General features: G+C 37.9%; 1 protein-coding gene across 5 annotated transcripts; it reads right to left on the reverse strand.

Moving 5' to 3' along the window:
* On the reverse strand, positions 1–23,524 carry LOC139687731 (choline/ethanolamine kinase-like). 5 transcript variants are annotated; one of them, XM_071584998.1, is made up of 8 exons: positions 23,202–23,524; positions 20,923–21,035; positions 11,335–11,626; positions 10,481–10,614; positions 10,026–10,151; positions 9,636–9,927; positions 2,721–2,918; positions 1–1,049 (listed from the first exon to the last, which is right to left on the reverse strand). In XM_071584998.1, the coding sequence occupies exons 1-8, from the start codon at positions 23,217–23,219 to the stop codon at positions 942–944; spliced, it is 1,281 nt and encodes a 426-aa protein (XP_071441099.1). In that variant the 5' UTR covers positions 23,220–23,524; the 3' UTR covers positions 1–941. The 5 variants fall into 5 exon arrangements, 4 of the variants coding, with proteins under 4 accessions (XP_071441099.1, XP_071441102.1, XP_071441100.1 ...); XM_071585001.1 differs by lacking the exon at positions 1–1,049 and adding an exon at positions 4,093–4,185 and having other exon boundaries at positions 2,810–2,918; XM_071584999.1 differs by lacking the exon at positions 1–1,049 and adding an exon at positions 7,232–7,349 and having other exon boundaries at positions 2,821–2,918.
* Between the last annotated feature and the right edge of the window lie 2,707 nt (positions 23,525–26,231).

A 26,231-nucleotide genomic window follows, 5' to 3' on the forward strand; every position in this document is an offset into this window, starting at 1 on the left:
ATTTTAAGCAGGAATTATGTCAATCTTTGGTATATGCTCCATAGTTCTTTCAACTTCCACATTTCATGATAGGTTTCAACATGCTGTTAAATAAACCATCACTGAGTATCACAAAATTATGGATTTATTAAATATATACAAAATATGTACCATGTACACAGAAATATTATCATTTAGTAAATAATTGTCATAGACATCCAAGTTAACATATAACTTAACAAACAAATACATATATGAAAACACTGTTGTCTTTCTGAAAGACAAGAGCGATTTTAACATTATATTCTCACTCAGAAGAAAAATGGCAAATCTACTCATATAACCAATTTTACATAGTAAAATTAGTATATTTATATATATTTTACAAAAGTCAATAGTCATGAGAAAACCATGGTCACACTTGCTACCATGAAGATGAATTGATGATTGGGTTGTGCATTTTCACAAAGTGGTCAATAGTTGAAGAGCAAAGTGCACTTTTCTTAACTCACAATCAGTCCATTAATTGCAAAGTAGCTGAATGCAATAGCCAAGAAATACTTAATTTACCTCAATTTTGATAGGTATTTACCTACTATTAGATGTATCAAACTAAAATAAAAATATTCCGATGTTACTTCACATGTGAATATCTCTTATCCTTGGACATCTTAGGGTATGTAAAAGAAAAATTTGGGGTAAATTATACACAAAAATTTGGATATTTGGCTCTTACTAATCTTACTCAAGAGCATGACTGTATAATAACAGCTGTGCTCAATGGCATGAACATTTCAGAAAACCAGCCGTGGCATTTGATCGAATACAGAATGATTTAATGAGTCTCAGTCTTTAATTAAAAGAAGGTACTCTAAGGACTAGGATTAAGCATGGAATGATCTTGTATTCTTCGATGAATCAACTTTGACCATCCAAAGAATTCATCTTTTCAGCTGCAAGGACTAATGCTCCATGTCATCTGCTTTTCTCTTCAGAGTAGAATCTCCAGAATGGTTGAGTACCTGTGATTTCCTCTTAAAATAAGCATCCAATCGAGCAGATGCATATTCCTACCAGACAAGAAAAGTAAAAATTCATACCTAAGTAAAAATTGTTCTCTATATGCTTATTACATAAACACATCTAACAAGTGCTCAACTAAAAAACTCACTAATTAATACCAGGAGTACATAAATGTATGTACACGACTCTCAGTACTGAACACACTGAATCATATGTCATAAGAATCATTTATTCCATGGTGAACTGGCTATTTTGCATGATATTTTCTCTTTGTTCAAAATAGCAATAATCTTAAAAATATTAATTGGTGTATACCAATTGAAGCAACTCTTTTAAAGAGTGAATTAATATGTAAAACAATCATTCCATTGCAAGGACATATTTTTGACAACTTTTAAAAAACACATATTCCTAAAGTGTGAAAAAAGATTTGACAAACAATAAAGGTGACCATTTTTTATCTTAACTATGAGTTGTATCATCAGGTAACACTTAAATTTGCAACAGTACTAACTAGGTCACAGTTAAAGACAAAGGCTCCTTATTTTCCCTTGTCAGTGATCACCTATTGCACACATCACCCTTTTATAATACTTGAATGATGTGCTATGAACAGAAAAGAGCCCCTAGGACCCAAAAATATAGTGACTCTGTCACAATTAATTCATTCTAATCTACAATACGGTCACACTCAGTGAAAATTAATGATATGGCCTTAATTTTGGGTTACAGTTAATTTCTTAATTAAAACAGTCCTTCCTTTCCAACCTTTTCTACAGCCTCCTTGCAGAACATTTAGTAACATTTTGGCTGCTTAGATCAAAGAGCATGACTGCTTGGTGGGATTGATGAGGGCACACATTCTTATGTTGAATCTACCCCACCAGGATTTAGTGTGCGTTGATATATGAATTAAAATTGCGAAGAGAAATTTGATAACCTTTGAGTTACCAGGAGTACATCTATGTCAAATTATATCTGGTTGATTGTGCTGAATAGTATTTTCTAAGCAATTTTAAATTGATCACACTACATTCCATTTCCTCTAAAATGATATGTATTTTTTTATCAGCGGTCACAAACGCATCTTGATGGATTTGTAAAATCTGAGATCACCAGATGGAAAAAACTCTGCTAATTTAGGATAAGCATTTTAAAATGAATGTACATTTCCTTGGCAGATTAATTTGCCATTAACACATTCGTAAACTATCACTTAAATATTTATGGAGAATACACTAATTTCCACAGTGTATCATTTGATTTTCTGTGATAATATGAGAAACAAATTAATATAAATTGGCAATCACTGTGAACCTCTAAAATGATATTCCTAGCCTACAAAGACTTCCTGGCTTAAAACACCTATAAAAAATTCCCAGAAAAGACGGGAGACTAGCATTAAAGGGTAATAGAGAAAAATTGTAAATGCTGTTAAGGAGGTGCAATGATTACCTCTGTAAAAATTTTTGTCAAACTTAAAAATAACAGGTAAACAGTGTTAATACAAAAATGTATTTCAACTTGCCCCACATTCTGATATCAATATTATATGACCAGTTAAAAACCTGAATAATTTTGTTTAATCAAGCCAATTTCGTATGAAAAGGAATTAGAAATAATTCCCACAGCTTCTGCATTTTCAATTTACACCTTCTTAGTTTGAAAAACTGATCAACTGTAAAATAAAATTAATTGACATATGTGAATTTTCTTACCCAATATCCAAATGGTATCTGAGATATCTTAGCATTCACAATACTCCAAAGGCCCCAAAACAGATGGGAAGCCATTGTGAAAAGTTGAACCTCCATCATGACTTGTTCTGCTTCATTGTCAACATCAATGCCTAAGGAAGCCTGTTGATACCTCTTACTTTTTCTCATTGTCAGCAGATAAGACCGGATAAACATGAGCTGCAATGAAGTTAATGTACTATGAGTTAATAAATTCCTACAAATGAAAATAGCTAATGAATATTTTGCTATGGAATATGTATAGGCATATAATAATTTAGTATTATTCTACATGACTGTTTTTAACCATTTGAATGTTCACTACTTCTAGAGTATTTAATGTGGTTAACTGATGAAAGTTAGTTTATGAACCCATCTAGATGGTGATCCAGCAAATGCATGGGAATACAAGTTCATAATTTATAATCTTCTGTCTTCTTCGTATTTGCTAAAGAGCAGTGAAATGCCAATTGATGACATTTTCATTAAATTGTGCAACAGATAAAAAGGTAGGGTAATGTTGTCTCTTCATCTTTGAGCACAACTTATCATCCTTCTGAGTTCAGAAAAAGAATGATATGGGAGGAGTTCACTTTAATCAGAATGCTGACCCCAGCTTTCTTAGAAGGTTTTTTCTCTTAATTTTTTGATGAAGCCATATGGCCAATCACTGGTGACTCTTTGTTATACTTTATTAAAGATAATACTTCAAGATGGAGAAGTCTCAAATTAAAATTAAGTAGATTTTATTTATATTTCCCAAACAAATACTATAAAGCTTTTCATGAAACAATGATTATGACTTATTATTGTTTGAAACTGCCCAATAATATGAGGAAAGAAATTATTGGAGAAATAAACATTTAATTATCACAAATGAAAAGCTCAGAGAGCAGAAACTTATAAAAATGATACCAAGCATACACTTACATTGACATCAACCACTGAATCCTTGATTATTACAGAAACGATAATATGAAAGATATTTTAGATTTTAATCGCAATTCAATGTATTCATTAAACAATTCGAATAAGTTTGCAATTATTAATTGATATGAATCCAGAATTGCCTGATTAATATTTCTTTTGCAAAGTTAAAAGATAGAAATACATAAAACGCTGTCAAATGCAATAATATTTAACTTGAACTGATTAAGTAAATCCTAAAAGCAGCACATAGCAAAGATTTTATCCAAGCCTTAAGAAAAGTATCATAGCAGGAACAGTATGGATTAGCCGAACCTTTATCCAGTTATTTTGAACAAATCTTCATTCTTAATCCAAATATTAATTTAATGTAGTTTCACTGAAGCTTCTACATGGAATAATCCTTCTCTCGAAAGCTTTTACTCACTTTTTCCTGTCCTGCAACAACTATCATTTGGCTATGACACATTTAAGTGGCTACTGAAGCACAGTAGAGACCAGATAAGTCTTCTCCCACTCCCTGCCAAAAAAAGCATGATGCTGAAACTTCTACCACCCTTGTCATTTCTCCAAACTTTCTGAGAAATGGACTAATTTCTTACCACAGAACAAAAGAGATATAAAACAGTAAACTGATTTAAAAAAGTTATGACAGCAGTTTTTAAATCATTTCCTATATGAAATTCTTTAAGATTTTTTCCTAATTGAAAAGGTTAGTCGAAGACAGTTTTTTTATGTTCAGTCAGTTCAGATGAACATTCCCATGAGCCTGGCATTACAAGGAGCAACCTGATAAGTCCTTCTGTTATAACAAATGTTCAAACAGGTAGGAAGGTGCCAAGATAATGGAAAGATGCAAGCCAGAGCAAATTACACTCATCATGATGGTAATAATGATAAAGATGAATCAATGAAAGTATAGGTTTATAATAGCATAAGATTTTTCATGATAAATGATAGATGACATATAAATTTTCATAAAATTATGCTATTTGGCCAAAATAACCGCTCATGGGCTATGAAAATAGACAAGTTTGGTCTGCAAAAGATAAAACTTTAATTTTTCTGTTCTAAATTTCACTTCACGCACTAAAAGAGGTTTTTGAAAGTATATTGTTCGGCAACCAGGGAAGCAAGGCAGAGAGGTAGACATTTAACAAAATTTAAGCAATGAAAAAGGAAAACGCATTCACCAAGCAACAGCTCATCATGATGCTACATTGCAATGCCTTGCCCATGTCACCTTCAATGGAAAACTTTAAGTTAAGGGTAATCATTAACTTCAGGAGTAATTTTAGTTATCAGGCAATCTACAGCATATCCTAATGGAGTATTTACTTATTGACCTCATTAAGATAAAAAATTCAATGGTCAAGAAGAAAATAAAGCCATTTGATTATTGTCCTTTTGAGGATTTAGAATGTAAGCCAAATCAATATTCTCCATTAGTTATGCTTTCAATTGCAAAAAATTCAATCTGTCCAGCACTAAAATATTTTTTTCAGAATTATTAAAGTGCATTTCTTATGGTAACTTGAATGTTGTTAAAAATATCAATTGTAGGTAATTAACAAGGAAGGTTCCATGTACCCAAATGAAAAAGTGCACGAACTAAATTAAGATAAATAAGCTATATTTTTTGCTTTAAAAGAAATTTCTGGATGCCATTTCATATCAAACATGCTTTAAAAAGGAACAATAGGCGCACAAAACATATCATAAGTGCTCAGTTTTTTTAGATGTAGGCATTAAACTGGTCATGGTTCATTTAATATTAATTAGAAGAATTTGCACAATGATAACATATACCATTTCAAGGTGCCAATGTTAAAAAAAAGTTTCATTTTCAAGGCACTAGGATTATTCAAATGCTTTTAGTCACATTTAAGTTTACATATTTTAAAAGCATTTTTAAATCTTATATAAAAGGGAATAGTCAAGAAATAAAATAATATTTTGCCCAGAAAAAGTTAAAATTTTCAAAATCCTTCATTAAAAAACTGAGCACATGACACCATGCACATTTTTCATTGGAGTAGTTATCAAAACTCAATTTAAGAAGTAAAATTGATTATATTGTGCTTGAGTAAAATGGAGTAGATACCTTATGAACTCATGAATATTTTTCCTTAAATTGGAAAAAATTCACTTCAGTATATTCATGAGTCCATCAAGCATTATTAATCTTTATCAATGCATTTGATAAAAGCCTTAAATAGGAAAAGTGCTTTTACTATTCAACCTTCCAACATAATTGTCCAATAGTGCATTCATTTCAATTTATATAAAGCACAACAATACACAAAAGACCATTCCAAAAAATGTCACAAATATTTCCGCAATATTCCTTCTCTAAGTGGATTTGCCATTAAAATTTTAATGGTTAATTAAAAATTGTAATCAACTTTAATCAGTGAAGCATAATTGATTAATAAGCTTTAATTCATACAGGAACACAGCCATTTTTACACAGAAATGATCTTTCAATGGATTTCATAATAAAAATAGCAACAACTTTGAATAGCCAAATAGGGGTACTCTAACTGTCAAAGCTTCACATACACATTATTGTGCCCTTTCATGCTTCATTTTACTGTAATTTTATTTTACAGATGCCTATTATATATTTAATTGAAGTATAAATATCCAAATGAATGTAATTTAACTGAATTGTCACACATACCAACAATACTTTATAGAATGTTTTAAGCTATATGTCATTAACCTTCAGCAAAATGGCCAGATATTATTTAACCTATTCAGCCCAAATGGGTGAAATACTGGTGCTTTACATATACACATGCAATTGTCAATGCCATGGGTATTACTAGGGGTGCCTTTGTGTTATCTATTCCTCAAATTTCCCGAAAATAATCTATCAGAAAACAAAATTTTTAATTGATTTTCTAGCAAATTAAAATAATTATTAAAATACCTGAACCCAAGCAGAAAGAAGAATTCAATGGTGGAAAGTTTAGACATACCTAAATTCAATATTTAGCTGTGATAAATATTTTTCAAATTCTGAAAACCTTAAAGAAAAAGATATTTGAATAAAAGTGTTAGCATAGCCATGCAGATCCCTTTGTATAAATTAAAGCTTAAGTTTACCCAAACAAAAAATGGCAAGAGATTATATTTGATGGAATGACCTTTTGGCAGTTGTTTCATTTCAGGAAAAACTTTCTTCAGTATTTTTTAACCTGTAGAGTTACAAACTTTTTATGTAGTTTGATGCAGATAAAAAAAAAGATAGTCAAAATCAGCTCAACTCCTAATTAGAAATCAAATTATTCTAATCAATAATCAAACTTTTATTATAATCTTTGAAGAAGCTTAGATCAAGAGGAAAAAAAATAATTTTTATATCAAACAACTATCTCATAATATAAATGCTGTCATCCTTTTCATATTGCAGATAAGCAATGCTGGACAGAATGATAGTTATGCCATGAGCATACTTGTAGCAAATACTAACAGCCTGAAATTCTTTATTCGTTAAGGAGGGTTAATTTCTCATCAATCCGCTATTGCCGTAAAAAGTAAGTCAACAGTAGATACTCCACTGTTGCAGCTTTTTCGCTATCCAGCCAGGCGAGTAGGTGTGTTGTGGGAGTAGGTGGGGCCAGAGTGACTAGTCACACCAGCAGCAGACCAACCACTACTGCTCGGTGGCAGCGACGACTGAGGAAGGAGAAGCACACAAAAAAAGGGCAAATCGAGACAAAAAAGAAACATGCATCCCCTCCTTCAAAATAGCATACTTACTCCAGAATTTAAAACCAATTTAAAAGGGGCTTTGAGGTCCTCATTTCAATTGGTCTCCCCCAAAGTAATCCCCAACCATATCCTTAAAATCATAATGTTAACCAAGATTTACTCCAAAAAGATGTCAATTTGACAAATAAATAAACTATCATCCATGATATTCAATGCATATTCAATAATATTACACCAAACTAACTGAGATCAAGTTATCATATTTTGTTAGGTTTCAAAACGATTTTGTTGCAAAAACCTTGGCCACACTTATATGCTACAAATAAGAGGGTCTTGATAAAAAATCTATGATTTTCAGTACTTCATTCTTTGCAATAGTATAGATTCACTTTGACATGGGTAATTAATAGCATTTTGTTGAAATATATAAATATTTCATGAATTTTTTAGATGCATTATTCATATAATATACTCTATATTCATTATTACACTGCTGAATTTCTTTTTCAAAATAAGCATTTTAAAAATGCAAAAAGGTAACACAGCATTTGTGTATAAAATAAAGTTAAACAGTAGGATACAGCTCTTGTAACTGATAATGCTTGTAATTTTGACAATTTTCTCGATAAATATTCCTCATGTTCTTCATTGGGGCAAATAAGAATATATCCGACATTAACATCAAATCACAATGACAAAGAGTCCACATTCAATGCTAATTTGAAGCACCTTAATCGAATTGAATTTTACAAAAAATAATTTTTTAAGTTTATATTTAAATAGTGTGCCAAGTTAAAAGAAATTTTAAACCTTTTTGGTGAAAGTCGCTTCAAGTTAACTTCAAAACTTGTCGATAACATTAGTCCCATGATAATTAAAATCTTATATGCATGCTTATAACTCCATAGTGAATTAGGTAGCCAAGCTGGTTAGATGCCAATATACAAATAAATATTTTAAATAATATTTTCAGAGCAGATAAATTGTTTTCCAACTCTGACATACCAAAACCAATAGTTTACATGGATGATAGTTTCCTTTCTACATTACTGATTATATTTTAAGTAAATATGTATTTTTATAACTTCCTACTTATCATATAAACCATTTGCCTCTAAAAACACATTCATCTAATTATTTTGAACTTCTGCAGATCTAATATGGGTATTCAAAATTTTATATTATCATTTTGAAACGCAATGGGGGACTTTACCTGCAAAATCATAGCACAAAGTCAAAAATAGAAGCCTCTGCCAGGGTGTCCAAAGCCACATACATGACTTTTAGAATAATTTTACTGATGAGCTTTAAGATGCAGCATATGAAGTTAATGACAACAAAGGTCATTTATATTCTATATATTAATCAAAAATATTTAATGAAATTGCATAGGCACTTTTTTTTCAATTAGTACTATGACAAGCAGGAGAGGGATAATCACTAAGTTTATAATGACAACAAATATGATTACTTACAAATCATACATAGACCTTTGAAAAATTTTGATGTTAATGATGGTTTTAATGTAAATGAATATATGAATAAAATACTGCAGGCATGGTTTGTGTATCATATGTTGATAGCTATTCAAAAGCGATATTGGTAAATGAGTAAGGAAATATGACTGATGGTTGAATGAATATGGAAAGCACATTTTAAAGTCAAATAATTTCTAAAATTATAACCATTCATTTTACTATGCATAGTGATTTCAGAAAGCTCTCAGAATACACACAGCATAAGCATTTCTGAATTAATTTTTCCCCTTTTCTTAAGAAACTTGTTCTGGAAGGGCATTCTAAAATAAATATCTACCTTTGGTTGTGATTTCAAAGAGTTCAAATCAAAGTGAGACCAAACTCAATGCAAATATTTATAACTCAGCAAACATGGAATTATGTGCATGCAAATACTATGTTGATATTGCCATAATATACCACTTCCAGCAATGAAAAAGTTACCAGAAATAAAATAAAATGACTTGAGCTCTTCCATAGCAACCAAAGATTAGAGATAAGTTTCCGACCCTTCAAAATTTTTTATCATGGGGAAGTGTTTTACTTTAGAAACTTGAAATTCTTGGCATATCCTTTACTCTAAGGAATTCAATTAGAACTCTTTTGTGAGATTTCTTAATTGCATAGAATTTCCACCAAATGCTTTCAATGTATTCTTTTTTACTGAGAACATGCTCCTGGAGCTTTCATAATACCATAATTAATACCCATCCCCTTGATGAGACTAACTTACCTGTTGCTCTCTTGTTGGGAAAGCCTTTGGGCAGGATGAAAAGTTGGGGTGGCTGTCAAGGGTGTAGTCATATGTCCACTCACAGAAGTGGTTGGCAATGTCAAATCCTCTATAGTTGTATGAACAATATTCAAAGTCTATGATCACCATGTTGGAATGACGCCGGCTTGGGGAGGACAATTGATTTGTAGGCCTCATCTCTGGCGTTTCTTCTTCTTTAAGAAGAATATTTCCCTCCTGCATATCATTATGGCAGAACACAACAGGAGAAGAGACTTTCGTGACTTGTTTCCTGTAATAAATATTTTGCAACATATTATTTCAAATGTTTCCACCAAAGCAACTCTCATGAGAAGAGCACATTTGAATAGCACTCACAGCAGTGCTTACCTGAGCCATTCCACTTCATCAGAAAAATTAGGCCTGAGTACATTCTTAATCAGCACACTTTTTTCATCAGAAGATATATTTTCCAACTCGTAATCAGATTTCATTTCCTGAACAGTAGTCATCCATCTGAAATAATGAAAATGTTTCACAATAACAAACTGATAAAGTATTTTTATGACAGCAAGCAGCTCATGAGTGAGATTAGTCCACATGCTACATATCAACGTATAAAAAATCTGCTCATTTGACTGGAAAAGCTTTCTGAAGAGAATACAGTAATAGATACCGCCCTAATCAAGGAAAATTTAGATTAAGATTTTAGTAATTCGTTTAAGCCAAGAAAATAAGAATGACGGTACGACTCATAACATTGGCTATTGGGCCGAACATCAGGAACATATGAAACAACGAGTATGCACATACTTTTATATGCATATTTCCTTTTAGGATCTTACCTCTGCAACGTGTCCCACAGCCATCTTGGCTCCTTACTTATGGGCACATTCATTGAGTGAATTAGTGCCATTTTCTCAGCAATCAATGGGATCAACTTAGGGTCACTCATCTGTACAGTCTTGAGGGGCTGAGCCTATCAAGATAAATATTGTACAAATAAATCAGTATTTTCCATAGCGTGCCAGGTGATGATTAAGCTAATAATTATTTTTGTCATGGCAGATGGTACACATCACTGATTTACCATCACCATGCTAAAACGTAAAGACAAGAGGGACCAGTCAGACAATATCTATGCATGAATTTATACTAGGTAATTTAATCAATAATGTTTCTCTACTTACTTAGTGAAAATGCAAAAAAATATGAGATTTATACTCAATGAATTCCAAAAGCACATGTAGTGGCCGAAAAATTGTAGCTTTTTCAGACTACCCAGATTTGAAGAAAATTAAACTGAAATGTTTTCAGTGTAAATTAAACACATTATGCTTAAATCAATGTTTTGACTCCAGTGATTATTAAATGAACACGTTTCTGCTGTTACTAGTGATGATTTTAGATTTAACAAAATGATCATCTCCAAATCATTTCAAGTGAAATATCAATAGTCCATTTTCAAAAGTGCTGTGAATTTTCAGTTAACCTATTTCAACATTATATACATACAGATTGAAAATTTAAACTGTTCTTAGATCATGTTCCAAAACTCTGATATAACTGAGGAATCTTCAGAAATAAGAACATGTTATGTTATGATAATAGGATGACTTAAGTTTACAGCAGCATCAATCCTGCACCTCTTACAAACTTGTAAAAGGACACTTATTATCAAGAAATTAAAATCACTTACTGGTATGTACTCTTCCAGCCGACCACCAGGGAAGACTCCATGAAGACGGGGTCCAAGCCTCCTCTCAGACAACAACGTAAAAATGACAGATTCCGTAAGAATGCCCTCTAGGGGGGAATGGGTTGGCATGGGCACATTGGCTGCCCCAGGCCCACCACCACCGCCTCCACCCACATTGTTACCCCCATGGATTTGGCCATAGAGGCGGAGCAGAACCCTTGCTGGTTCCCCTTGGCGTGGGGGATGGGTCACAGGAAGGGCACAATAGAACAGCCAGTTGCTCAAGCCTCCACTGTGAAAGATTTTTTGCTAATATAAGAGACAAGTACATGGAACTCTATGCACAACATCGATTCACAACTAATGCACTAAGCTAAATTGAGATCCTTGGACTATTCTTCACCTTAAATTACATTAAGTCAAATAAAATAGTTGTGGTAAAGAACTAGCTAAAGCATCAGTTAGAGCCAGATGAGAAGTGGTCTATTGAATTTTCATAATAAGAATAAAACCAGACTTTGGCACTGAAGCCCAGATATCATTCAAAAAACTGCTGGAGAGGCTGTGTGACAGTAACTTTTAAAGGAGCCATCTACTAATATGCATTCAAATGCAGAACTTTCAAGGTTTGTCATTTCATGGATTGCAACTTGAGCATTCTAATGATTTCATGCTTACATTCTCTTAAATAATCATCAGCCTATATTCCAAATGTGTGGCTTACAATGAAGCAGAGAAAGAATGGGTCAGTGAAACTATGAAGAAAGATGGCCATCTTAAATTTTACAAGAGAATTGATAGCATAAGTCCAATGCATTATTGCCCAACTGGATATTTAATCATTGATTCAGTCACCCAATTTGAGATGAAACATGTCTGTTATATTGAAAAATGCCATATCTTTGAGGTCCATTGCATCATCACACATAATTATAGACATAAAATTTCACATTTGATGACACTGCAGCAGATTCAACTTCTTAAAATGAACATCTTCCCTGGCTGTGATCAGCAATAATTTCTTGCATGAGAAATGCATTTCAAGGAAGTAAGTGTACCAAGGACAAATACATAGAGTATATTTAGAGAAAAAATAAAGAATCTGGCTGCAAGTAAAATATTCAACCAAGAGGTTGATTATCAAGCAAATAAATGAGTGTAGTTCACTAAGAGTAAAAGATACCTTCAAATTAATGTTAGGTTATATGGAATAAAAAGTGCAACAAAGTCATATTCGTCCCTAAAAGTTATACAATCTGTAGATTTAAGTGTCATGCAAAGAGTGATTTTTTGCACCACTATGAGGGAAACAGTGCATTTCATCCAAAGAAAAATACCATAAAACTGATTTATTATTCTTTGATTTTTGACATTCTTGAATCCTAAGGCCATTCTCTTGGCCTTGGATCCTTTCAATTCGGCTTCCTTTTTCATGAACCTTTAGGATTGAAAAAGAGCAATTTTTTTATTGTACAGACTAATTGAAATTAATGTTGCTAATTTTAATGGCTGAATGATTGTAATTATAGATGATAGCATCTATTGATGATGTTTTATTAATCTTTGAAATATAAAAGAGAAAATTTGGAAACATACGAGGGTCATCCGGAAAGTAGTACCCGTTCGTGCCACATGAAGTGCTGACGACGCGAGTAGCCGCTGGACGAGGTCAGATACGAGGGTCATCCGGAAAGTAGTACCCGTTCGTGCCGCATGAAGTGCTGACGACGCGAGTAGCCGCTGGACGAGGTCAGATAGCTTCAGTGGCTTGTCTGCCTTCTCTGAGCCAAGTTGCGTGACGCTAGCATTGCCTGTATTGTTTCTGTGATTGTTTACAATGTTTAAAAAAATTGAGAACGCCGCCAGTTGTGAAGTGAGGGCAGTGATTAAATTCCTCAATGCAAGAAACGTTCGCCCATGTGATATTCATCGCCAATTAAAGGAGGTGTATGGAGACAATGTAATGGACGAGTCGTCTGTTCGGCGGTGGTGTCGCAACTTCAACATGGGGAGGGGGAACACACACGACGATGAGCGTTCGGGGAGACCGCCTGTCATTACAGACCAACTGGTGAGCTCAGTTGACGAATTCGTGAGGAACGATCGGCGCGTCACAATTGATGACATCTGTGAGCATTTTCCCAATGTTTCTCGAACAATTGTTCATGAAATTGTTAAACACCATCTGCATTATGCAAAAATTTGTGCAAGATGGGTCCCTCGCGTATCTCAATGAGCTGGCGGCGAAGGACTATGCAGCAGGAATACAGAAACTTGTCACACGTTATGACAAATGCCTTAATTTGCTTGGAGATTATGTTGAGAAGTAGTTTAAAGTATCCTCTTTCAAATAAAATTTTTTATGTTTGTTAATATTTACTTTTGTGTCTTTATTTCACGAACGGGTACTACTTTCCGGATGACCCTCGTAGCTTCAGTGGCTTGTCTGCCTTCTCTGAGCCAAGTTGCGTGACGCTAGCATTGCCTGTGTTGTTTCTGTGATTGTTTACAATGTTTAAAAAAATTGAGAACGCCGCCAGTTGTGAAGTGAGGGCAGTGATTAAATTCCTCAATGCAAGAAACGTTCGCCCATGTGATATTCATCGCCAATTAAAGGAGGTGTATGGAGACAATGTAATGGACGAGTCGTCTGTTCGGCGGTGGTGTCGCAACTTCAACATGGGGAGGGGGAACACACACGACGATGAGCGTTCGGAGAGACCGTCTGTCATTACAGACCAACTGGTGAGCTCAGTTGACGAATTCGTGAGGAACGATCGGCGCGTCACAATTGATGACATCTGTGAGCATTTTCCCAATGTTTCTCGAACAATTGTTCATGAAATTGTTAAACACCATCTGCATTATGCAAAAATTTGTGCAAGATGGGTCCCTCGCAAGCTTACAGATGAGCACAAAACCAAGCGTATGGCTGCAGCACTGACGTTTTTGGGACGTTATTCTGATGAAGGAGACTCTTTCTTGACTCGCATAATTACTGGTGACGAAACATGGGTTTGTTATGCATCACCTGAGAGTAAACGACAGTCAATGGAGTGGCATCATGCTCATTCACCAAACAAACCAAAAAAATTCAAGACAGTTCTGTCCACCAGGAAACTCATGGCAACCATTTTCTGGGATCGACGAGGTGTATTGCTTATTGATTTTATGGCCCGTGGAGACACTATTAATGCCAATGCGTATTGTGAAACATTAAAGAAATTACGGCGGGCAATACAAAATCGGCGGCGAGGTCTATTGTCTACTGGTGTCATTCTCGTTCATGACAATGCCAGGCCTCATGCAGCTGGGATAACACAAAAACTTTTGCAGCAATTCAAATGGGAAACTTTCGACCATCCACCGTATAGCCCGGACTTGGCCCCTTCAGATTTTCATCTCTTTACAAAGCTTAAAGACTTTTTGGCAGGAAAAAGATTTGACAGCGATGAAGAACTTAAAGAAGGAGTGACCCTGTATCTCAATGAACTGGCGGCGAAGGACTATGCAGCAGGAATACAGAAACTTGTCACACGTTATGACAAATGCCTTAATTTGCTTGGAGATTATGTTGAGAAGTAGTTTAAAGTATCCTCTTTCAAATAAAATTTTTTATGTTTGTTAATATTTACTTTTGTGTCTTTATTTCACGAACGGGTACTACTTTCCGGATGACCCTCGTAATTGAGGTCAAGGTGAATGATTTTTACACTCTGAAATTGTTGCATTTTATTGATCTAAATGATAACCTGCCAGAGCATATAGAAACTCAGTAAATAATCACTTTGATTTCTCTTATTTTAAAACAAAATCCTTGACAAGTTTGTATCCAACTTTGTAATCAGAAGTAAGCAAGCAACCAGAGAAAATATGCCCCTTCGCTAGGAGTTGCTAAGAAAATTTTCGCCCATATGCCCAGGTACCCCAGTAGCCTAATACAATATGACAACCTTAACAGCAAAGGGAGATATTCAAAGGGAGATCTATGTTCTATGAGTTGCCGGATTCACTCGGAAATTTTTAAAAATTCGGATTTCCGAACCTACAGCTCCAACGTGAAACCATGATTGGCTTGAGATAAAAATAACAGCGATGACATCGCTAGCAGGAAAGTTCAGCGCAGATCTTCCTGTATAATATGATGATTCAACGGTTAGCTTAGAAGGCGTCACCCCACTATTTTTCGGGAAACCCATTCGATCAGATGGCTCGTGGTTTGGGAGACGCCACAAATGCAAAATTAGGCTCTGCCTAAACGTGCCGAACTAAAGGTTGGGCATGAAGAGTAATTGAGGTCTGCTAAAAAAATAATAAGCATTTTCCAATTGTAATACTCAAGTTGCAATGGATCTATGAAAACAAAAAAGTACTTGTGGATGGAGTGCTCTAAACATCATTAGAGTTAAATACAAAGGCCTTCGTGCTGATTCCGTATTTAAACGTCCACCGACTGATTCGCTGAATTGGAAAGAATAAGGGGCGCCATCTTTATTTGCCAAAATGTAATCCTCACGTTCTACCCAATATTTAAAGTTTTTATACACTTGGTCACTTTCCAATTAGGAGAGCTTCAAAACGTGGAGAATCCAAGAAAACAGAAATACAGAGGCGGTCCTTTACAACTTAACTTCACGGGATGAAAGCGCTTGTTTTTAAAATCGAGAAAAGGAAGGCCCAAAATAATTTTCACCCTGCCGAATGAATTTTATTTTGCCGTCACATAACGTCTAATTCTTCTCCGGGATGAGAAGGGAGTGTTTCAGTTTAGCGTATGGCTCGCCGTAAAAGGATTCGGCCATTTGTTTACGACGCCACTCCCAGCTCCGACATCAACCAACAGTCTAGACTTCCGTCAGCGCCAACTCTCTTTTGGATTCGCGAGATGAAGGATCTGGCGAGCTGAGACGCCACAGAGAGCGTTTTGTCTGATGACCGAAAGGGACTCCTGCCTAATTTATTTCCGCGGAACCAGACATCCAAACTTCCCCAGGAGAGGTATCTCACACCCAAAATCGCAAGAGCATATTTTTCAAAAGTCAAGCGGGGGAAATAAACAGAGTAGAAAATTACATTTAATCCATACGCAATAACACATTTCATTGAATAACCAACGCAAACGCTTCGTTGCATTGCACGTTTTGGTCACGCCTTTCTCAGCTAAGACCTGTTCCTCAAAATTGCATACCTAATCCTTTTGAACCAGTAAAATTTCATTTCTATAAAATAAACATTACGAGAAATAATGAAAAAGGCACCGAATAAATGAAAAGGCACCAAAATAAAGCACCGAATAAGGTCGGGAAGGATTAATCCTATATGCCTTCGGACAGTTTAGCTTTTACCGTGAAATTGGGAGGTAGACATTTTTTACTTTCAATGCTAGGAACACACTAATTGTGGGTCAATGAGAGTTATTGATTTCTAAAATTTCTATGTCAACCTATTGAAAATTCATGAGAACTCAGTATTTTTAAATAAGTAAGAAGAAATACTATATTTTTGGTAATTTATAGAGGGTAGAAGTTACTCTTAACGTTTGCGCTAGTTAAAATTTCACTGACTCTGCATAATTTTCGGGCAAAATTTTACGGTTTAGGTAACAATTATAGAAAACTAAAGGCCAGTAGTAGAAGGTGATTTAAAAAAAGTAAGATGCATCTCGCATGATGTATTTCATAAAAACCTTGGTGAAAATGAAGTCCTTTATATTCACAAGAGTGAATAAAGGATAATATAGTACATGTATGTGCTATTATTGCCTTGTTTTTACTCTTCGTGGCATCTAAGTTTCAAGAAAACATATTCTTTTGGACTTGGACACATTGTATAACGAAGATTAGGGCAGAAACTACAAATAAGCGTGGAATACTCCTTGGACGTCCTTCTTCCAGGAACTATTTGGTGAAAATGGAAGTTACGTTCTTCGGGTTCTCATAAATGCTTACCATCCCAGGTAACCGGACTACAATTGGTATTACTCTTGATTCATATCTGTTTGAATGCATCACCATATTTCTTCAATTTCACTTTTGCAAGATTCAAAATACAACAATTTCAAAAAACAAATAATTTCGAGGCTTAACATCTATGGAAGTGAATTTAAAAAGTATTCATATTTCAGTTCACTTCTTTATTTGGACTTCACTTAAGAACGTGGAAACCGTAGAACGCGCACCGCTCCAATTCAGAAAACAAAAAACGCCCTTTTCTCGCTATCACTTCGAATGCCCATTTACTGTACGATAATGCTCTGGACTTGCTAAACGATAACGTTCTAGAAGCTTCTCTGGGTACGTGCTAGCGTGCGAAATATTATTGCAATTTTTCCTTTTACTTAAGCCTGCAAAAATTATGGTTAAATGTATTTTTTAAACATGAAGAAAGACATATATCATGCATGTATTTTTGAAACCGTCAGTATTTTCAATGGTTCCCATACTTGAAGGGGATGGCGTAAAAGGGGTTGATAACGATAGTATCCACGTCAAAATTACTATTGTTTGCGTATGAGTCAGGCAAGACATCACATTTATAATTTAGAAGCAATGCACTTACACCATCACCTTTATGAAAACGGACCCAGGTGTGTGTTTGCTAATGTTAGTTAAAGATTATCCACCGGCCACTTCATGAATAAATGACTTGCTTAGCTTACCTAATTGCTTTCTTTCCAGAAAATATGAGTGGAACATGTCTTTATTTCTTTCCTAATTGAAAATTTGGAGAAAACTGCGGAGAAAAGAGTAGTTAAAAATGCTGCAAGATAATGTTGAAGGTAAAGTCAGAAAATATCCTACTAATTAAGGCATTATTTTTCTCCAAAGCTGCCTCTTTTATAGATGGAAATTTGCCATAGCGAGAGTCGAAAGCGCGGATATTATCTTGATAATGTTTTCATTAGAACCACAGAATTAATTTGAAAAAGGATTATAACAAGGAAATTCCATTAAATGAGCAGTAGAGCATATTAAAAAATTCGTACTTACCGTGGTAAATAAGCTAAAGCGATAACTCACAGATTCCAGTTAAAAATATCCAAAATATTATTATTATATTAAAATATTGAATAGGAAACGAAGTGAAGGTTTTATTACGAAGCAGTTTCACTTTAGACACCTGACGAGGAAATTTTTAAGTTAATGAACTTCAAACCTAAAAAAAATGTCATCGCCGCATTTTTGAGACGTCATTGTTACCATATTATTTTCATCATCTCACAAGAACGTTTAGAAGTGCTTCAAATCTAAGTCACTCTTGAATGCAATCATACACATTAACTGGCCAAAAAACATAGGTTTCTCGCAAGTACCAATTACTATCTTCGTCCAGAATTTAAGTGACTGAGGAAAGAAATAGGAGCTTATGTCTCCACGAAGGGGAGAGCGGAAAGCTGAAAGAAAGAGAAGTCACCCGTGAAGTTAATTATAAATCAATGCAAAATAACCTTCGGCAGAGGGTCAGGCAATGCATTTCGAAATTACGACGCACTGGTTGATAAACAGAGATATAATTAATTTTCGTACACCCTTTTCAAATAGCCATGAAAATGATTTCTTTTTTTAACTGCCCCACCCAAAATTGGCTAGATTAATGTCCATTTCTAACAAAGAAACACCAATTACGAGGGTCATCCGGAAAGTAGTACCCGTTCGTGAAATAAAGACACAAAAGTAAATATTAACAAACATAAAAAATTTTATTTGAAAGAGGATACTTTAAACTACTTCTCAACATAATCTCCAAGCAAATTAAGGCATTTGTCATAACGTGTGACAAGTTTCTGTATTCCTGCTGCATAGTCCTAGTAGTAGTAGTATTTAGGGGAGGCGACCGACAGCTAAGGTCATTTGCGCCATAGGGGATGGACAGGAAAGGATGAAGGGTGGAGAGAAACCTGGCGTCGGCATTAGCCTACTCTTTACGAAAGGCGCCAAGGGGTCCGCAGTTTAACGTCCCATCCGACGGACGGCGTACTCACTCAAAGTGCCCTCCACAAAGCACCTCAAGTAGGGATCGAGATACCTCTGAAAAATATTCAACACCGCCGGGATTTGAACCCGCGCCCTCAGGGTGGGAAGCCAGTACGTTAGCCCCCGCACCATCTCGATCCCCCTGCATAGTCCTTCGCCGCCAGCTCATTGAGATACGCGAGGGACCCATCTTGCACAAATTTTTGCATAATGCAGATGGTGTTTAACAATTTCATGAACAATTGTTCGAGAAACATTGGGAAAATGCTCACAGATGTCATCAATTGTGACGCGCCGATCGTTCCTCACGAATTCGTCAACTGAGCTCACCAGTTGGTCTGTAATGACAGACGGTCTCTCCGAACGCTCATCGTCGTGTGTGTTCCCCCTCCCCATGTTGAAGTTGCGACACCACCGCCGAACAGACGACTCGTCCATTACATTGTCTCCATACACCTCCTTTAATTGGCGATGAATATCACATGGGCGAACGTTTCTTGCATTGAGGAATTTAATCACTGCCCTCACTTCACAACTGGCGGCGTTCTCAATTTTTTTAAACATTGTAAACAATCACAGAAACAACACAGGCAATGCTAGCGTCACGCAACTTGGCTCAGAGAAGGCAGACAAGCCACTGAAGCTATCTGACCTCGTCCAGCGGCTACTCGCGTCGTCAGCACTTCATGCGGCACGAACGGGTACTACTTTCCGGATGACCCTCGTATATACATACAACTGTAATATTTTACAGGGTTCAAAAAATTATAAACTTCGGCGTAAGATTTACATTTAGTTACGAGACAATTATAAAAGAGAACTTTCGGTGCGCTTATGCACACCAAAACACCGGTGTACCTGCAAGATATGGGTCTTTGATTTTATCAATGGTTCCACAGAGTAATTTTAACAAGATTAATTTTCGGAACCAAAACCAGGTGATGGGCAATGAAGAAAGTTACCGATTACATTTCAATCAAGGATAAGCAATTTATTGAACTGAAAAGCACAAATACAATATACTATGGTGGCCTGCAAGGGAGGAATGCAATAAATTGTGAATAACTTCGGCGTGACGTAATTGATGGACCAACGTAAACCACTCGGGTGTCTTAAATTCTCTTCCGCAACTGCCCGTGGTGATCTCATAATAAAACTAGTTCACATGTCTAGAGACCGTAACCGTCATTGATTGATCATGATATCGACTTGTTTAAGCATCACAGGTTTCGTGCGTGACCATAATAAGCACCTCTTTAACAACAGAGGCTGCGCTGTCTTACGGTGCCCGATTTCAGGGTCGTCACAAAAAGTAATTTGATGCGACGAACAAATAATAAAAATGGCAGAAGCACGTGCAAAAATAATCCAGAAATTATTTTCTCCTTTGCATAAAATTACTCAAATACTGACTCCATATGGAATACACAAAGGAGGCCCAAGAGATTCCAGGCGAGTGTGAAAAGGTGCACATAATAAACGAATTCAAAGCGGGCCATCGAGGTCAAAAGACTTCTATTAAAAGGGACAAAAAATAAGGCGAAGATGAGGAGGATGATTTGCGATACATAAAAAATAATATTCCCGTTACCGTGTGCTTGTTTTTGTATCTCACCTTATGCGCTTCAGAACCATGTCCTGGGATGTGATGTTCCGCCATGCTCCATGCAGGTAGTCTCTGCAGATACGGAAAGCCCTCTCCCTCATCTCTAGGCTATCGGGGTTCATCTTTTGATGCAAAAGAGTAGAGGAATCATGATCGGATGAGAATCTGTGTGGCAATTACCTTTCTGGAGGGCGGGGAGGGGAATTTTTGGAAACAGCGGGCGAGTGGTGTAGGGGAGGGTGGATTTATGGGAGAGGGTTGGGAGACGAGGAATAATCAGCCGAGGGGAGGAAAAGGGGTTTATTTCTCTCCCCCTTTTGACAATGGAAGACGGGCGCGGGCACAGGAGAGTGGAGCGAAGAGGCGAACCTCCCTACTATTCTACCCTCCTCCCCTTCGACCACGGGATGGGTGGATGGGAGATCGGAAGGATCGGCGAAATGTCAGGCTGGGCGGCAAGGCACCCCCCAATGAAAACCCAGGACGAAACAGATATTTGGTAGAGGGGTTGGACAGAAAGGGTTATTTTTCGTCGCGAGAGGGAACCTTCCCCCGGTGGGTGGGGAAGAGAGGAAATATAGTGAGGGTTCTCAGAGAAGACCGGCGACTGCACGCACCCTTCCCACACGTTTATGTATCTTGCCGCGTTGGAACCGTCGAGGTCTTTGCTTAGGGATGTTGGGAGGCGTGGTGGGCGGGACGGGCGGCCGCGACTTTGCCTGATCGATACAAGGGGTGGTTGCGCAGTGGAAACACGATGCACGGTCCGGAGGAGAGGAAACTGTCGGGGGGCAGTATGGGTGTGGGTACAGGAAGGAGGGGAAGAGGGTGCAGACGAAGGTAGACGGGGTCGGTCACTCATGTGACACGATGAGGTAAACAAAGACTGAAATGACAACATCGGTGCCGGTAGCTAAGTCTTTCGAGATAACCGCCATTCCCCTACTCGAGCGTCACGAAGTGGGACGCGAATGACACATGAGACACTTAGATAGGAGAGATCAAAACATTCGGTCAAATACACTCTCGTGTTTATTCAGGCAAACGCGCTAATCGGGCCTGTAGCGTTTCGGAACTCGAGACATTACGCACAAGGTATCAGGGTAACAACTTAAGTCTAGTAAAAAGTAATTTTCATAGCAAAATACGATATGCATTTTGGGTAGCATATGCCCACACGGGGTTCATTTAGGTGAAAGGATTTTGGCGGTTCGAGGTGAGTCTGGAGTTGTGGGAGCGATGGAACATTCATCGTCTACGCCGAAAATTTCTGCTTCGCTGAATTAAAAAGGAGGTTGCGCAGGGGAAAGGGGTGGGGGGATGTGACGAGATAAGAGAGTGAGGGAAAATCGATGCGTCGCACCGTCCCACGCCGTGGGAATATCGAGGGCATTGACTTTCCACAGCATCAGGCAGCGGCGCACGAACGAGAGATACCGCACCACGCCTGTGTGTCCATTCGCAAGCTTCTCTCCTCCCCCTCCAACGCCCATTCATCTTACACTTCGTATGAAAAAAATAGTATTACGGACATAAACACGACCGCAAACATTTCTTTTATTTTCTATTTCCGTGCTGGGCATGAGACGTGCCAAGTAGAACGTAGTATATAAACTCGCTGCTCCCCTCCACTCTCCCCGGAACCAAGGGAAGAAGCGTGGAGAGCGGACGCCAGTCGCAGTCCTGGTTATTTCGGAGAACCAAACGCGAACCCATTCAATCGAAAATACGCATTGAATGAAGCCTCAGAAGCTACATTCTGTATCCGCCGCAGATTAAAAAAATCGACGCCGCGTACTATATTTCGTTCTCGAGATAACCGGAGTCCGGAAACCACTTATCTCCCAACGCGACAGAGGAAACTCTCAAATTGCGAAATTCGAGGGGGAAATGTTACAAGGAACACCTCACATATGAAGCATTACTCGGAATAATTACTAACCCTCAAGTTCATACCAAAAAACACTCAAAACGAACTGTGAGTAACTGAAAGCACCAGTGTTGAAACAAGACCATTGGGGGATGCCGCCAGGGCTCTTCGCATTTCGCTCAGCTCCCAATACAAAAGTACCCAATGTTACAAAGGGTTGCAAAATGCGACTCAACCCAATAAAACCAACTGCATTTCCAACAGTCCTGTTGGTGTGTATGTTTCGCACCGTGCGAAACAAAGTATGCTCACACGAAGTACAAGATACAATGCCGTCACTCCGCTACATAAAATACAATCGGTTCCACTTGCCTTACTAGTTAAAAGGCCAAGCGAACAGGTGACAATGATAACTCACCTTGTCCTTGATCCCCATGTCGGCTGCCGAAAGTTTTCTCGTATCCTGTAGAAATAAATACGTCGGTCCGAGAGCGAGACAAAGAGGATTGAAAAGAAAATCCTCCCACGGTATGGATCGAATCAAAAGGATTATTTATTAAGAAAAATCCAATACCGCCCGAAAAGTGGGTACAAAATGCCGCAATACACTCGAAGGGCAATATGCGGATCGTAGTCAGGGTACAATTCACAAGAGCACGTTTATTGTTTACTAGGCGTCGAGAACGAGCAAGAAAACACAACTGGTCGCCAAATCAGACTCATCCGAACTCCGTCGCTCGCTGTCCGCAACTGAACCAATGAGAATGCATTCTTCTCCTTCACAGTCACCCTCCCTCCTTTCCCTCACGTATTTCCCCTCTCCGAAACCAGACCTCCCTCCAAGTCTTCAACGTCTCGGCGCCTACATTCCACTCTCGCAGCCCGTTCCTTCCCCCCCTCGCCCACATGTGACGCTCTCAGGCCATCCTCACCCCTCCTCGCTACCCGACAGCAGCACCCTCTCCCCCCCCCGCCTGCACCGTCTACCCCCTGCACATGCCCAACACTTCCCCCTTCCTCCCCCGCTAACTCCTGCGGAGGCCCCCTTCGGCGCGCGCTCAGAACCTTACCCTCCCCTCCCAATGCGAGGGCGCAAGCCTCCCCCTCCTCCCCCTCGCCAGACAACCCCAAACACCCATCCTGCCCTTCACTTCGCTTCCAGCCGCCACCCTCGACAACCCCTCCCCCCTTCCCCTCTTTCCATGCTCTGCTCCCCCTTCCCATCACCCGCCAGCCCTGTCTCGGCTATCGGACAGCTCTCTCCCACATGCCTGTCCCCAGCAAGCCACCGAGTCTGTTTCAAGAAGAAGGAATGAGTTTTGAGCAGTTCTAACTCTTCAAAACCACAGCTTTCCTTCACTCGCCTGCGGAAAGGGGACGGCTGAAAAAGTTTCAGAGGGATGGTTTCCAAGACCCGACGCAGCGGGTCATAATTTTAAGTCAAAATAAATGCAGAAAGAATAACAGTACGTCGTCGTTATTTGTAATTATATCTTAATTGCTCATACGGCTGATGATTCCAATATGCGATATTCTATTGCCTGAACGTCAGCAAAACTTTTCTACTAATATGCGGAAAAAAGCTATCGGTCCACTTTCTTTAGAGGCACTCGTAACTAGTGCCCCTACCGAGAACGTGTGAATTTCGCACGAAATACGAGTTCAGCGCTATCCTCCCTTAACAATAACAAACTTTGGGTTGGTAACTGGAGTGCTGTATGGATGACAGCAGGTGTTCACTTGGAGGTTTCAGACATCAACAAAACCTTAAATAAAAGAGGAATGTCGATTTTTCTACAGAGGAAAAATTCCTTTTCGCCCAACGACCGCGGCTCTCGTAACGTTAGCAGTGCGATGGTCACAACGGAGGCGTGAAACATGAAGGACCACCATGAAGCTTATCTCCGAAAAATCTGCAGAATGGGGCACCTTAAGGTAAAAAAGTCCGTTTAGAGAGAAGGGTTGTCATGTGTACCTCATGCAGGAATTTGACGACGTAGAAGCGGCGTTCACCCACGCCAGACTTTTCGGAGAAGGCGTTTCAGGCCGCCATTATTTCATTATATGTAGACCTCTGTATCCGTCAGAACCTCCCTAGTACGTGTAAATACAAATGGATAGCCCGAAACATTTGCAATGCAAACGAATGAGCACTCCGGCAATCTTGACTGAAACACATAATTACGCTAAGGATTTAAAAGGAATGGGAGAAGAAGGCATTACTTTTACGAGCACTTCTCAGTCACGTAATTGCGTAATTAAAGGCTGGTATTCTGGCACCTCTTGCCACACGCTGTCTTACGGACTTTGACATATAATCAGATATCTCCCCAGTGTCAGTTTATTTTAGATCCCCCTAAAGAATCGAATTTAGGGTCGTTTTGGCCCTAATCTATAAAATAGAAGAAGCCTCTCCTCATCCACATGCTGAAAATAGTTCTTTTTAAGTCCATCTATTTCAGGGCATCTCTTGAAGATCCTTTCCCAGGACGGTATAGAATCATCGCGTTTGTAGCCCCTTGGTACAGGCAATATTAAATTTGAATTTTTCTCAAATAGAAGCGAAGAACTTCGAGGAATTGTACCCTAAGCAGTTTCTAACTTGCTTAGTGTATACATAAGTCCGGGCTGGGTCTAGCCTTAAAAACTTGAGTGAGGTTGCGCGACTTTTACTAACAGCGTTCAAATAAAAATTGTACCATTCTTCACCACTATACAAGGTTAATAAAAAGTATCACTATATCCCCTCCCCTTAGAACTTAAGTCAATCCTTCAAAGAACGACGCTAAGAAGGACACCATCCATAACCTAACGCTTCTTCTAACACATTCATTCGAGCATTCCAAGATGGGTTTAATAGGTGAGACCATAGCTCACTGCGTACCGAGTCCGACAAATTGCGCAATATGCGTTCACATCCAGGGAAGTGACAGTTGCCTTTTCTGTGCCGCATGCGTGTTCCTGGAGGCTAGGGCTTGGGTAACAAAATCTCTCGTTGGTTTTTAGTTCGGGGTGCCCATAAGTAGTTGGGAGTTTTATTAATTAGAATTATCCTGTCATACAATTCCCATACCCATGACACGTGTCGATAGCTGTACAATCTACCCACTGATCTACAACGTAACAACTTTCATTGCAACTCAAAACCATGACCGAGACGGGGTTCGAACCCCAGGCCTTCGGATTACATAGTGACCAGGAATCCTACCAGACTATCCAGATCAGAAAGAGGACCGTATTGAATGGTTAACTTGAGAAATAACCGCTATTACCGATATCGCTTTTCCATCTTGGGAAGTTACCGCGCAGATCTCTGCTAATAGAACTTGTTATTGTAGTAAAAATGCGAAAAAAAAGAATTACTCACCTCGCAAGATTCCGTCTGGAAGCATCATTTTCCATAAAAGAGACGGTAAACCGTTTGCAACTAACCTCGGACATAGGCTTA

This window comes from Hetaerina americana, unplaced genomic scaffold (assembly GCF_022747635.1).
Source record: "Hetaerina americana unplaced genomic scaffold, ioHetAmer1.1.p SCAF_2, whole genome shotgun sequence".
Classification (NCBI taxonomy): domain Eukaryota; kingdom Metazoa; phylum Arthropoda; class Insecta; order Odonata; family Calopterygidae; genus Hetaerina; species Hetaerina americana.